We start from the raw sequence: 14,634 nt of genomic DNA, 5'->3' as shown, positions 1-14,634 counted from the left end.
GGTCTAATGCATTCCAATAGAGGGAAAATTTTCCTTGGTTGAGAAAAAATAAGAAGAAAATATATAAATAGATGCTATATCAATACCTGCACAAAGTTTAGGCAGCTTAAAGTCTCTCTCTATATATCAAGTAGAGGTATTAATATCAGTAGTGAGGAAAATTGGTTATTGGCAACAAGTACCCGTATCAATAGAGAGTTCTGTGTTGTAATTTTAAGCATCTAACGTATTTACCTAGAGTTTTTCCAAATTAATGCTTCCCAGCTTATACGCAACTTATAAATATAGTCTCAGTTTTGATGCATGTTTAATTTTGTTCAATCACGCATTTATTCAATTAAAAACAATTTAAGGAAAACCCAGGCTATCACCCTCACGGTGAGCAAATTCAGCTCCCCACTAGGGACTTAGTGAATCTGCTATAAAAATCAACAGTGTGAGTCTAATCATTTTCTTTTAATTTGAACATTGGAAAGTCAAGCATCACACCAAATATTCTGCAGGGTCTCTCTTTAGTTTCCAGATTAAACATGAACCTGCTATCTTGCAACATTCTCTTCATTTCCATTTTAAATAATCATAAATAAGAAAGCTTTGCTAGTCTTTGGCATGACATAACTGTTTGATTCAGTTGACTTTCAAAGTCTCAAAAATTGCACTCATTCCTTTTTCGTTTGTTTTTCTGAGAGTCCTGGTTGATCTCAAAGATTTTCAGCTGAAAGATTCTTTATTGTATTCAAATCTTGTCCCATAAGAGTTGCTTTGGTTACTCAGTCTATGAAGCGTCTTAGAAATTGAACTTGGCCCACAGCAGAAAACACCAACTGTTGTCCTGGGAAAAGAAGAGGAGGAAATGGAAAATCAGAAGGAAAGTGGCACGTGCATTTATGAGTATGGTTAAAGGTATTAACAAAGATTAACAAAGTCCATTTCCTGTTGCTTTATATGTTGAAAACACTCTTCCCAGTTATCCTCAACTACCAGAAAAGTATTTCATTTGCCTCATACTTTTCATACTAGACCTAAGAGTCGTTGGGAAAACTTTAACTATGAGCACACAGTCTTTTATTATCCAGCAAAGAGTGGGTGGCTTGCCTTAGGCTGGTCATCATAGTCCACTGGGGACACCAGACACCACATCAAGAGCAGAGGACTTTCAGCTTTCGTTGCACCGTCCACCTCACACACATTTTGTAAAGATTTGAGTTGGATTTTTAATTAGGGGAAATAGAGTAAAGACATGATCAATCGTTAAGCATAATTTTATATGACTAATTTATATCAGTATTGAAAATAAAAACATTAATCAGGATTCATTAAAAAATTTGTGCACTGCAATCATCATAACAAATGCTAACTATGGTTTATCACTCACTAACATAAGATCTTAATAGTTAACCTACGACATCCCTTCTAAACCAATTAAATATGCTCCAGAAAGTGACAATTCCTTTAAAAATTCACTCATTTACTTGGAAGTTTTCCAAAGATACCAAAATGATCAACAATCCATACACTATCCTGGAAAAAAGCTGCATATTCCTATTATTTGAGAATGATTGATACTAAAACAAGACAGTAAATCCATTTAAATGGGTAGCAAATATCCGTATTAAATACTAAAAAAAGGCTTATTAAAATGTTTCACCTTGAAAAATTAAGCAGAGAAATATGAAAATATGATTTTTACTTGTGGCCATGACAGTGCAACAAGGACTACATGTATTCTTTTGCATTCAACAACTAGCAAAAATAAAACAAGCAAAATACATGCAGTACTGATTTTCAGACACGGGACAATAGATAATACAGAATTGTATACCCTGAGGATAGGAAGCAAGTAATGTGAGTCCTGTAATTGTCTATGTATACAGTCTAAGTTTAGTTCAAAGAGAAACATGTGTACAGGCTGGGATCTCACCGAGTTAAGTGGTTAGGGAATGGAAGGTTAGGGAATAGGAAGGTTAAGTGGTTAGGGAATGTCATAAAGACAATGGAAACTAGCATATGTAAAGTAATTACAGAAGAGAAAGGAGCTCATGGTAAGAATCTCTGAAGATTTGTAGTTGATATTTGAGATTTGGAAATTTCCAGACTTTACCTGAATACTTCTTGGCTTATTAGGGAGAGAAAACTATAGAAGTGTGAGTAAAGAATTACCAGGACAAGTAGGTTAAATAATTTCCAGAATTGACACAAAACTGGGAATAATCCATGAATGGGAAGGCCTCCCATTACATGGGGTAAGGAGTAGTGTTCTCAGAATATTAGAGTGAACATTAATCTTCGACTAACAGCTGCTCTAGACCTTCACTAACAAAGCCTAAATGCAAGCCTTGAAAGGTTACCTTGAACCCGTGTTAACGTAGCTGTGTATCAGTAATAAACCCCAAACCATTGAATAGAATAAGGCAACATTTGGCATCTGATAATGTACACTTCAAAATGTACGATGCACAGAGCAACAACATATACCTTTAAACTATCAGAAAGATGAATGACTACAGCCAGATTCACAAGGACCGAGAGAATGAGCGGGCCTGGCCATTACAACTGATTGTAAATTGACTTCATATGTAAGAAGGTAGAGGATTGTGTCAACATGATAAGAAGAGAAATTGAAGATTTTTTAAAGACCTTAAAAGAAATTCTAGAAGAGGCAAAAGGAAATATAAGTAAACCAGAAGAGATGATATCAATTCATTTAGAAGCACACAGAAAAATGCCTAAAATAATGACCTGTCTGATATTATAAACTAATCCAAGAGGAGATGCTGAGGAAGAGAAAAATACGTGAATGATTGCCATTTCCCCCAAACTTGATGAATAAACTTACAGATGCAAGAAAATTAATGAAGCTCAAGGAAAATAAGGAGAGTCACATCAAGGTGACTCAGACTGAAATTGCTGAAACAGGAAACAGAAAAGCAGCCTGGGGGAGGGGGCACAACATCATGGCACACATTACAAACCGAAGATCAAAGGTGCGAATGACACAGAATTTCATGTCATCATTGATATAAATTTGAGAGCAATCAATTGACGTATTCGAGGTACTGAAAAAGAAGAGCAACAAATGTAATTGTATATCAAGTAAAACTATCTTTTAAAGGTGATGATTAAATAATATCTTTTCAGGCAAGCAACCACTGAGGGAATCCACTATGAACAGACCTCCACTATAACGAATACTAAAGAAAGTTCTTCAGAAAGTAAAAAATATAAAACCAGAAGAAAATCTTAATCTAACCATAAGAATTAAGAACACAAACAATTCAAAACCTGTAAATAACTGTAAAATGTATTTTTGTCTAATTTCTTTTAATCATTTTATTGGGGCTCATACAACTCTTGTCACAATCCAAACATACACCAATTGTGTAAAGCACACTTATACATTTGTTGCTCTCATCATTCTCAAAATTCGCTTCCCATTTGGGTTCCTGGAATTAGCTCCTCATTTTCCTTTTCCCCTACACCTCCCTCCCCACTCCCTCCTCCCTTATGAACCCTTAATAATTTATAAATTTTATTTTATCTTATCTTACATTGCCCAGTGTCTCCCTTCACCCACCCTTCTGTTGTCCATCCCCCAGAGAGGAGGTTATATGTAGATCCTTGTGATCACTTCCCCCTTTCTACCCTACCTTCCCTCCCGGTGTCGCCACTCTCATCTGTCCTAGATTCCCTGTGTTTCCAGTTCCCATCTGTACTGCTGTGCATCCTCTGGTCTAACCAGGTTTGCAAGGTAGAACTGGGATCATGATAGTTGTGGGGAGGAAGCATTTAAGAACTAGAGGAAGGTTGTGAGTTTCATTATTGCTACACTGAACCCTGAGTGACTCATCTCCTCCCCACTACCCCTCTGCAAGGTATGTCCAGTTGTCTCAAAATTATAACTGATATTTTAAAAAGTATAATAACAGCATACTATGGTTTTGTAGCATATAGACGCATGATGAACTATGACAACAGCAACAAGACCAGAGTGTAAAAAATGGAAGTAATGAAGTGTTATAATATTACTCAAAGGTAAGCCATGATATGTGGAAGATGTATTATAAATCTAGACTAGTGCTTTTCTGATTTGGGTTTCAATAGAATCACCAGGCTTTAACAAAGCACAACAGGGCTGCCACCTCAAAGCTTCTGATTGAAGCGATTTTCATTGTGTCTAAAGGATTCCATGCCCCAATGAGTTCATAGGTGATGCTAGTCTGAAGGAAACAAATTGGGACTCACTATTCGAATTAAATCACTAAAAACAAACAGGAAGTTATGACTAACATGCTACTGGTGTGGACAAAATAAAATCATAGAAAAATTAATTAAACTAGAAGTCAATAACAAAAAGATATCTGAAAAATCCACTTATTTGGTAATTACACACATACTACTAAACAACTCTTGGGTCAAAGAAGTAAGCAATGGAGAAATGTTCTAAAGTTCCATAAAAATGGGAAAAAAAAATATATATATATACACAAAACATTTCCATGTAACTAAGAGGTGTTTAGAGAAAATTTTATAGTACTAAACATAAAATTAATAGTAGAAAAAAAGAAAGTCTGAAATCCACCATCTAAGCTTTCACAAGAGACTAATAAGAGAAGAGCGATTTTAATTCAAAATGAGCAGAAAATAAAGTGATGAAGAAAATGAAAGTTGTGAAAATAAATGAGTTCTTAGGAATAATCTCCTAATAACCTAATAAAATTTAGATTATTGCTAAACTATTGGTAACCATTAAAATGATAAAAGAATGAGTCATTTTGTTTGTATATATTTTTGTCAACAATGTATGATGAAAATAAAATACTGCTTTTTCCCTGCTTGATTATCTGCGATCGATTGCAGTTAGTTTTGCAAATTTTCTTAAAGCGCCTCTTGAAAATCATAAGAAAGCCATTTTTACTCTTTATTTATTTATTTTAATTCATCTTATGGAGTGATAATTAATGCATCATAAAATTCAATTGTTCATTCTTATTAAGAAGTGTTGTGTAACCATCACCACAACCAACTCGAACATTTTCTTCCTCTTTGTATGTGTTGATGTTGACTTTACCTTCCCCCATCCTGTCTGATTGTGTCTGTAGGTCATTAATGTTTCCATTACTGTTTTCATAAATTCTAGTTTCCCTACACCAAAAAACCATATAAAACAAGGACAAGGAGTAGAAAAAAGGGAGAAAAGAAAACAAACCAGCAACAATGATTACATAAAATAGAGAAAGACCTCAATTTAAGGAAAAGAAAACAATAATAAAAATTAAGAATAAATGAAAGTGGCTCCACAGGGAGACAGAATGGAATGTGTTACATTGCAGTCAAAGTACAGCTGTAAAGAACCTCTTTACAATGCTCTATCTGAGAATAGGGCTGTTCACATTCCTTGTCTGTGGGTAGTGGGGATTCACCTGCAATTGGATTTTCAGCTTAGACTACCATCCATAATGTTCCACAAACCCAGTGTTTAGAATTTAGATGCTGGGACGATTCCCTCCTCTGGTTTTGTCTCTTGTTTATTATCTTTGGAACACTCAGACTGTGTGCTTCTTATGTGTGGATTTAGCTTACTCCATGGAGACATTGTTAACCTCTATAATACCATTTTTTTAAATGTTTCCTTTACAACTAATTCTTAACTGAAAGCATTTTCATTCGTGTGATTGGAACAGGTCCCCACTGTTACGTTCACTAACCTAATTAAATATTGCAACTTTTTTAAGACCTACAATTTATTTGCATTCCCTTTGCCCTACAGTTGTACTGGGCTTCTGCAATCTAAACACCTAAACACCACCTATCTATAGCAACTTGATGGGTGGGGAATGCACATATGCAGTTTTGAACAGAGAAAGATGTATGGGGAAGATCTGGGGAAACAATTCTACAATAATTCAATATATATGTACCAATATTTGTCTTTATATGCAGATTTCTAAGTGTGGGGCTTCACATACAGTAACTACTTGGTCTGTTGGAAATGAAAGAGATTCTAGACTTTCTTCATTCCATTTCCCCACATTGGAGATCTAAAATTTTGAGTCAGCTGAGCCAGGAACATAGAAACAAATGCAAATGTTGTCCAAAAAATGTCAACAGTAGGTGCACGTTTTTTCTTCTACATAAACTTTGCAGTTTCCAGAAAATTAACAAACTACCATCAAACAGATTTAGAAAACTATAAAACATGAATATAGCAAATGAGCAACCAATAACCTCAGTTGAATTTACATAAATGATCTGCTGATTTGGGGGTGGTTTTAGAATTGTAGAATTGAGAAAATGAACTCACATTTTCAGCACAATACTATGGAAACAATAAATAAATAAATAGAAAGCCTGTAATTAAATGCCATCACTAAGGAATGAAAAGTCTGAAGTGTGTAACCAAGGACAAATGAGAATGCTTTCCTCTTCAGCTCAAAAACAGCTGCAAGGCAGGGAAACACCCCATAAGTGGTTTTAACATAGCAGTGATCCGAATCCGTGAGTGGATTTCTTTTTCTTTTCTTTCTTTCTTTGTTTTCTTAAACATTTCGGTTCTGAGGTTCTGCTCCATATCTACTGGAAGAAAATCTGTGAAGTGGAGCCGAGGACCATGTTGAACCAATGATCCTTCGAAAGTACTGTTTGTCAACTTTGTGATCACGCAGAAAGCATTGGAAAGTGGATTATAGCAAATGCAGTTATGTTAAAATTTAACCCCGTATCACTTGACCTCCTCTTTGATCCATTTAAAATTGGTTCTAGTTTTTAATATCTTCTACTTCACTTTGATGAAGGTTTTCATCTGTTTTATTTTGTTATTCTTGTTCGTTTTTTGTTTTAATTTACTTCCATCTATGAAATCCAGAATAGGGAAATCTATAGCAACAGTAAATGAGCTAATGTTTCTTTGGACATAAGGCAAGGAAGGTAGGGAAATGGGGAGTTGATCATGAGTACAAGAACCGAAAATGTCATGAAATGGACTGTGGTGATGACTGCGCAACTTTCCTTTGATGAGACCGAATTAGATTATTGTATGACAGGTGAGTTACATGACAAGAAAACGGTTAAAAGCAAAGTACTATTCATTCACAAAAGGACTATTCATTCACAAAAGTACTATTCTTTCATTCATTCATTCATTCATTCATTTTCCTTGTTGAATTCTGCATCTAAAAGACTTTTCCAATGTTTTGAGAAATGATGTACAAATGCGCTTTACCCAATTGATGTGTGTATGGATTGGGATAACAGTTGTATGAGCCCCTAATAAAATGTTAAATAAACAAACAAAAAAAGAACTAGAAAAAACAAAAACTTTTCCTTAAATTTACATTCAAAAATTCAGTTTTATATTTATCAAAAATGTATATTAAATTATTAATTGACAAACTATATTCTTAAATTATAATGATAACTGAATATAACAAATAATGCTTGAATCTTTTGGAAATTAAAAAAAATTAAATCTTCAATTTGTGGGCATTCTTTTCATAGAAGTATGATTAACTGCGAGCAAAGAACTTTAAAAGTAAAAACATGAGATTTGATAATATTAGATACAGTCTATGAAAGAGGAATACAATGCCAAGAAGAAAAATGATGTAAAATTTCCCACTGCTAACAAACAGTTAAGCGTACTGAGAGGCATACTGGTTAAGCACTCACACACTGTCAGTGGTTCTCAACCTTCCTAATGCCACGACCCTTTAATTCAGTTCCTCATGTTCTGGTGACCCCCCAACCATAAAATCATTTTCGTTGTTACTTCATAACTGTAATTTTGCTACTGTTATGAATCAGGCGAGCCCTGTGAAAGGGTCGTTCGACCCCCAAAGGGGTCGTTAGCCACAGGTTGAGAACAGCTGCACTAAGTGAAAGGCCAGTCATTAGAACCCAAGAACCACTTAGGGCCCTGAAAGCAGCAGCTAAAAATAAATGATGTATTGAATTGGGTAAATCTGCTGCACAAGATGTCTTTACATGTGTTAAAGAGAAGAGATTTCACCTGAGGATTGAAGTGTGCCTGACCCAATTTATCTCAAATGTATGCAAAAGCTGGACAATAAATAAAGAAGACTGAAGTGGAACTGGTGTATATGATTATGGTATTGGCAAAGAATAGTTAATGTACCATGGACACCAGGAGAACAAATCCATTTGCCTTGGAAGAAGTATAACCCATAAGCTCCTTAGAAATAAGGATAGCAAGATTTCATCTCCCATTCTTTGTTTGTCCTGGTAGAAGGTAATGGTAATTGAGAGAGTTAGCGACCCCCCCAAAAAAAAATGAGACTCACAATAAAGTGGATAGATACGATACAGTGGTTGCAACCCTGGATCAAGCATCACAATGATGATAGAGGGCAGGTAAGTCACCATGAGCTAAAAGAGTAGTGCTGCTGGCATAGTGCTTATATGTTGGGCTGTGATTCCCAAGGTCCAGAGTTTAAAACCAACAGCCACTCCTTGGTGAAAGATGGGGCTTTCTATTCCTGTAAACAGTCTTGGAAGCTCACAGGGGGCGTTCTACCCTGTCCTAAAGGGTGACTCCGCATCGGCAGTGACTCAATGTCAGCGAGGATGAGGTGAAACCGACTTGATGGCATCAAACACAATAACCAAACACAGTTGATGCGTCCTTGCATAATTGATATTGCTAACCAGTGGTCTTGATAGCTAGAGCTCATTAGATATGCCTAAACGATTTCCTTTTGCAAATTGAAAACTGAATCAGAGAGTTTATTTCATAAAAATATTGCTGGTTATTTCTAAGCCAAGATTTAATTATTTGCAATTACTGATATTTGGGTGATACTTTCCACTGCTTCCTCATTTAATATTGATAATTGAGCGTTTGAGTTTTTAAATTGTAAATCCAATTGCTAATTCAACTCTTTAAAGCTGTATGTAATGATTTAGGGATATTTTTTCAATGATCATTAACCAAATGTCAAATTCTTTGAGAACAGTACTTACCCTCTGTTACATTTGGCTATTTCATCAAAAAGAATTTTCCATCGAGGACGTCCAATAAACAGTCTTGAATTCAGTGCCTGATACTTTTCTCCAATTATTTTCTGCCAAAAAGAAAGCATTTTATTTTTACAACGTAGACACTTAAACAAATAAACTCATTGCTTGAATATCGTTTGTTTGAGTGCAGTGGTTTCCTATCAAATTATTGTGACGTACAGAATAAAAGTGTTGGAGAGGAGCCAATCTGGCGGTGTACCCAGACACACCAGGCCTTTCTGCTTCACCGAAGACCCAAGAATCCAAGTGAAACAGATGCAGATGGAAATCCTGGAATCTAAACAGGAAATGGGAGGCTAAAGAATGGAATCGGGCACTAACTTTATGAAGAAATTGAAAGAATGCAATGGACAAGAGTGATGTGGAGCAGGGATACTCCTTCAGCTATACTAGATTGTATGGCCATCCACGAAGCGCACAGGAAGGTAACTTTACAGTATCCCTAATAGGTGAGAAGCTATGTAGACATATACAGAGCGAGCAGAACAAGATGTATCCTAATCAATGGAGAAAATGCATATGAAAGAGGCCTGGCAAGCAATGGAGGTTGTGCTCCTGTGTGCTGGACTGCCTACTTCCCACCGCCCCACCTCCAACGCTACTCCCCAACACTCAGCAAGCAATGGCTACTACTACTTGCTCCTGCAAGCCCCTCAATCACCCTCTGATCCAGCTCCATGGAAAATACATTCCCACCATCCACTCCCATCCACCAACCCAACAAGAAGTGGAGAACTTGCTCCAGCATATTTACTGGCTTGCCATTCTCACCATACCTCCCACCCACTCCTACTCAGCAAGTAACGTTGCCCACACACCAGGCAATAGACCATTCGATGGTGGCAGCAGCCAATGCTCACCCAGACTGCCCTCAGTTGCAAAGCACAACCAAGCATATAGATCCCCACTCAAGGGTGCCAGCTGCTTCCCTGCACACCCACAGACAGGGGGTAAACGCTTCAGTGCTCCCAGACTAGGGACCAGTACAACATGCCCACCTGGCTTACCCAGATATATTCAATGCAAGGAAAAAAAAAAATAAGGACAGAGCAAGCAAATACATAATCAAGTAGCCACTGCTTGCTGAGTAAAATACCTTAATGAATGGGGAACCCCAGGGAATATAAAGAAATAGGACAACATGGCTCAAGCAAGAGACAAAGATAAAAAGCCAGAAAACCTTCATGAGAGAGATACAGTATAAGCACTAGCTGAGAAGGAATTCAAAATACTTATCTATATAGGGCCCTCCATGAGACCCAAGAAAACCCAGGCAACTCCAAGAACAAACACATACTCTAGAGGAATTCAGGAAAACAGTCCACATACCAAATGGCAAAAAACAAAACCAAAAAACTAAATAGAAAGAAACCATTAAAAAAAACCCCAGCAACACCATAATTTAAATGCAGTATATGTCATCTGATTTTTAAAACTGCTTCCATTAGCAATGATTGTGGATGCAAGAACATTACCATATATACTCGAGTATAAGCCGAGTTTTTTCAGCACATTTTTATGCTGTTTTTGTGGTAAAATTAGGTGCCTTGGCTGATATTTGGGTTGGCTTATGCTCTAGTACATACGGTAAACCCTTCAATCAGTACTCTTCTTATCATGCAGTTGGTTCAATTGTGAGGGTTTGGGTTTCTTTCAAATCCATGCTGAAATCTGTAGTCTTTGATTTTCCTGAGCAACTGCTTCAAGTCCTCCTCACTGTCAGCAAGTAAGGTTGTGTTATCTGCCTACTGCTGGTTGTAAACAAGTTTCTCCCCAATCTTGATGTCATGTTATTCTTGAGTTCAAATTATTCACAATAATAGCCATCGTTTGTTATGTTCCACTCCGCAGAATGCCTTTTCATGGTCAATAAAGTACAAGTCCACATTGTGTGGTGTTCTCTGCCTTCAGGTAAGATCTATTTGACATCAGCAATCATATACATTCCACATCCTCTTCTGAAACTGGTTTGAATTTCTGGAAGCCCGCTGCCCATATACTGCTACAACAAATTTTAATTATCGTTAGTCAACTTTTACTTGCTTGGGCTTTTCATGTTACTTTTCAGTTCACTTAACTTTCTCTGGAACTGACACAAATTTGGATTGTTTTTGTTAGGCGAGGCAGGTAGCTGTGTCCTCAATTTCTTGGCATGAAGTAATGGGTGCCTGCAGGATTACGGGCTGCTGAAACATTTCAATTGGGATTCGCCAATTTCTGGAGTTTATTTTTGGCTAATGTCTTCCATATAGCTTGACTCTTCCCGGCAGTACTTTTAGGTTGTGATCATATTCTATCTCTGGAGATGGCTGAACTTCAGTCAATTCTTTTTGGTAAAGTGATTCTGTATATTCCTTCCATCTTTTGATACTTTCTGCCTCGTTCAAGATTTTGCACACAGAATTCTTCAATATTTCAACTTGAGGTTTGATTTTTCCCTCTCATTTCTTTCAGCTTGAAATCTGCGGAATGTATTTTTCTTCTTTAACTTCCTGATTCCAGGGTTTTGCATTATAATACTTCTCAAGCTGCCCTTTGAAATTTTCGTTTCCACTCTTTTACTTCATCATTTCATCTATTTATTTTAGCTACTCTACATTCAAGTCTAAATTTTAAAATTTTTGTTAAATATATTCGTGAGATGTCTTTAAATTCAGGTGGGATATACTCAATATTGTAATGTTGCTCTTGTGGACTTGTTTTAATATCTATAGCTTCAAGCAGAATTTAAATATGAGCAGTTGATGGTCATTTCCACAGCTGGCCTCTGGCTTTGTTTTGTCTGATAGAGCGCTTCCTCATCATCTACTTCCAGAGATGTACTCAGTTTCATTTCCTGTGTGTTCCATAGGTGAGTTCTATGTGTACAGTCTCCATTTATGTTTGTTGGAAGGGGTATCAGCAGTGAGGAATCATTGGTCTTACAACATTTTATCATTTGATGTCCAGACCCTTATCTATCATCAAAGTCATATTTTCCAACTACTAATACTTTCTCTTTGTTTAGAACATTCACATTCCAGTCATCAGAAATTATTAATACAAATTGATTGCATGTTTGATCAATTTCAGACTGAAGAAGTCAATAGAATCCTTGAATTTCTTCACCATTACCTTTAGTGGTTGGTGGGTAAATGTAAAGAATAGCTATATTTACTGCTCTTCTTTTGTGGCTGTTAGTTGCCATCACGTCGGCTTCCTTATTCAATGTCCAATTTTCACATGCATATGATGCAATGGAGACTACCATGGCCTGGGTCAGGTGCACTTTCATTCTCAAAGTAACATCCTTGCTCTTCAATATTATAAAGAGGTCATGTGCAGTAGAATTACCTAATGCCATAAGTTTTTTGGATCTCTTGACTGCTATTTCCATGAGTATTAATCAATGCTCCAAGTAAGACAAAATCTTTGACATATTTTACACCAACCGCTGTCTCCCTTCCCCCATGGTTTCTGTTGTTCATACCCCTTGAGGGGTGGGGCGGTGGTGATGTGTGTCCATCATTGTGATTGGTTCCGCCTACCTCCTCTCCTCCTCCCACCTTCCCTCTACCCTCCTGGAATCACTACTCCCTTTTCTGTTCTTGAGGGTTTTATCTGACCTGGACTCCATGTGTTGTGAGCTTGTATCTCAATGATTGGTGTATGGATTGTTATAGAAGTTATAAGAAACCCCAATAAAATGATCTTTAAAAAAATCTTTGAGAATTTCAACCTTTTCCTCCATATATCATGATGTTATCTCTTGGTTGGGTTGTTAGGGTTTTGGTCTTCCTTACATTGAGTTGTAATCCATACTGAAGGATATAATCCTTGATCTTCATCAAAAGTGTTTTAATTCATCCTCACTACCAGTAAGCAATGTTGTGACATCTGCATAATGTAGGCTGTTAATGAGCCTTCCTCCAATTCTGGTGACTCACTCGTCTTCACATATGCCAGCTTCTCATATACTCAACATATAGATTGTACAAATATGGTAAGAGGACAGAGCCCTGACACACACCTTTGCAGATTTTGAACCACGTAGTAGTCTCTTATTATGTTCGCACCCTGCCTCTAGATCCATGTCTAAGTCCTGGATGCACCCAATGAAGTGTTTCCGAATCCCTATTCTTCTCAAGGATGACCACAGTTCATTATGGTGCACACAGTCAAATCCCTTTGCACAGTCAATGAAACAGAAGTAAACATCTTTCTATGTTCTCTGCTTTGAACTAAGATTTATCTGACAGCAACAATGATATCCCTTGTTCTATGTCCTCTTCCGAATCCAGTCTGAACTTCTGGAAGTTCCTGGTCTTCATTTCGACATAAAGATATTAGACGATGCTATCATAGATAGCACTGTACATCAAGTTATATCTCGAACTGTTCTGCATGATGAATGTAAAGCCATTCCTTCTGAATTTGTCGGTCCCTGCTTAGCAACTGTATGATTTTCTGACTCAAAATGCCCAATGCAAATCTGTTTCAGCTCACTAATGCCAATGATACAATTTTTTTGGTAAACTTCTCTTATTTTTAATGATTAATAAAAATAACTAATATGAAGCAATTAGGAAGGATGAATCCATTAAAATACACCTCTGTGATGGCCATCAGGATGTTTGCAGGCCTCCAGGTGGAGTGATTACAATAAGCCAGGACCCTGACTTGAGGGTTGACTGCTTCATTCTGAAACCCAGAACCAGAAAAATAGTACAATCAAATACCTAGGCTCCTTGTGATTATTTAATTTCTCCCCAAACTTCATAACAGCCTTCCATACTTTCTCTTCTTGAGTGGATACTTAGACCCACATAACCTTTCTCTCAAACTTGAGGTATTTCTGCTGTACATTTCTACCTAATGACTGAGTTTCCTTAACTTTTCTAGATCAGGTGTTTCTTCTGATACCATATTTTTCTTTTAATCATGTAATTGCACTTGTTTATTGGCTGGTTAACCTAACCCACTCTTTCTCCAGTTGGGTCCTAAAACTAAATCATGATTGAGCATGCAGTAAAGATCACATACTTCCCCGGGGGTAAGAGATGAATTTCAGGAAAGTCACAGTCCAGCGGCTTGGAGACTTGACCCATCTTCAAATGAGAAAAACAGGGTAGACTTATGAAGGAAGGTCAACTGTTCCTTTCATAATTCCCTTTCTTTTTCTTCATTTTCCTCTGACTGTACCTTCGTCTACAAAGAAACTTATAGGCAATTCAATTTTGCTTATTATGGAAAATGCGGACTTTCTTTAAAAGAAACGATATACTTGTATGGCTTTAATTTTTCTCACCCATTTTGCAGTGGATTCTACCCAGTAAGCTTTCTAAACCAGAATCTTTCATCCCTAAGACGGCACATAGTAAATCAAACTCTAATGTGTCCAAAGCTAGAGCTAAGACCAAAAGACGATGTAATCACTGTCCCCTAGGATATGTCTAGGTATTGGTTAAAGCGACTCCTTAGTGGAGAGTAGGGATTCTTTTTTTTTAAATCACTTTATTGGGGGCTCTGACAGCTCTTCTAACATTCCATACATCAATTGTATCAAGCATATTTATACATATGTTGCCATCATCATTTCCGAAATATTTACTTACTAGTTGA

The 14,634-nt window shown here is 36.8% G+C and overlaps 1 protein-coding gene across 1 annotated transcript in view; it reads right to left on the bottom strand.

Annotated features, from left to right (window-relative positions):
• Positions 1–306: 306 nt before the first annotated feature.
• NOX4 (NADPH oxidase 4) overlaps positions 307–14,634 on the bottom strand; it is a 192,441-nt gene continuing 178,113 nt past the window's right edge. Inside the window, exons 15-16 of the mRNA XM_013006196.2 lie at positions 8,977–9,077; positions 307–832 (exon numbers count right to left, since the gene is read on the bottom strand). Of these exons, the coding sequence (XP_012861650.1) occupies positions 712–832; positions 8,977–9,077 (222 nt within the window). The 3' untranslated portion in view covers positions 307–711. The remainder of the gene's footprint in view (positions 833–8,976; positions 9,078–14,634) is intronic.

This window comes from Echinops telfairi, unplaced genomic scaffold (assembly GCF_000313985.2).
Source record: "Echinops telfairi isolate 266 unplaced genomic scaffold, ASM31398v2 ScPeMD7_1713;HRSCAF=2227, whole genome shotgun sequence".
Taxonomy (NCBI): domain Eukaryota; kingdom Metazoa; phylum Chordata; class Mammalia; order Afrosoricida; family Tenrecidae; genus Echinops; species Echinops telfairi.
The sequence above is the reverse complement of the archived record's forward strand: the minus strand, read 5'-3'. Positions and strand labels throughout refer to the sequence as shown.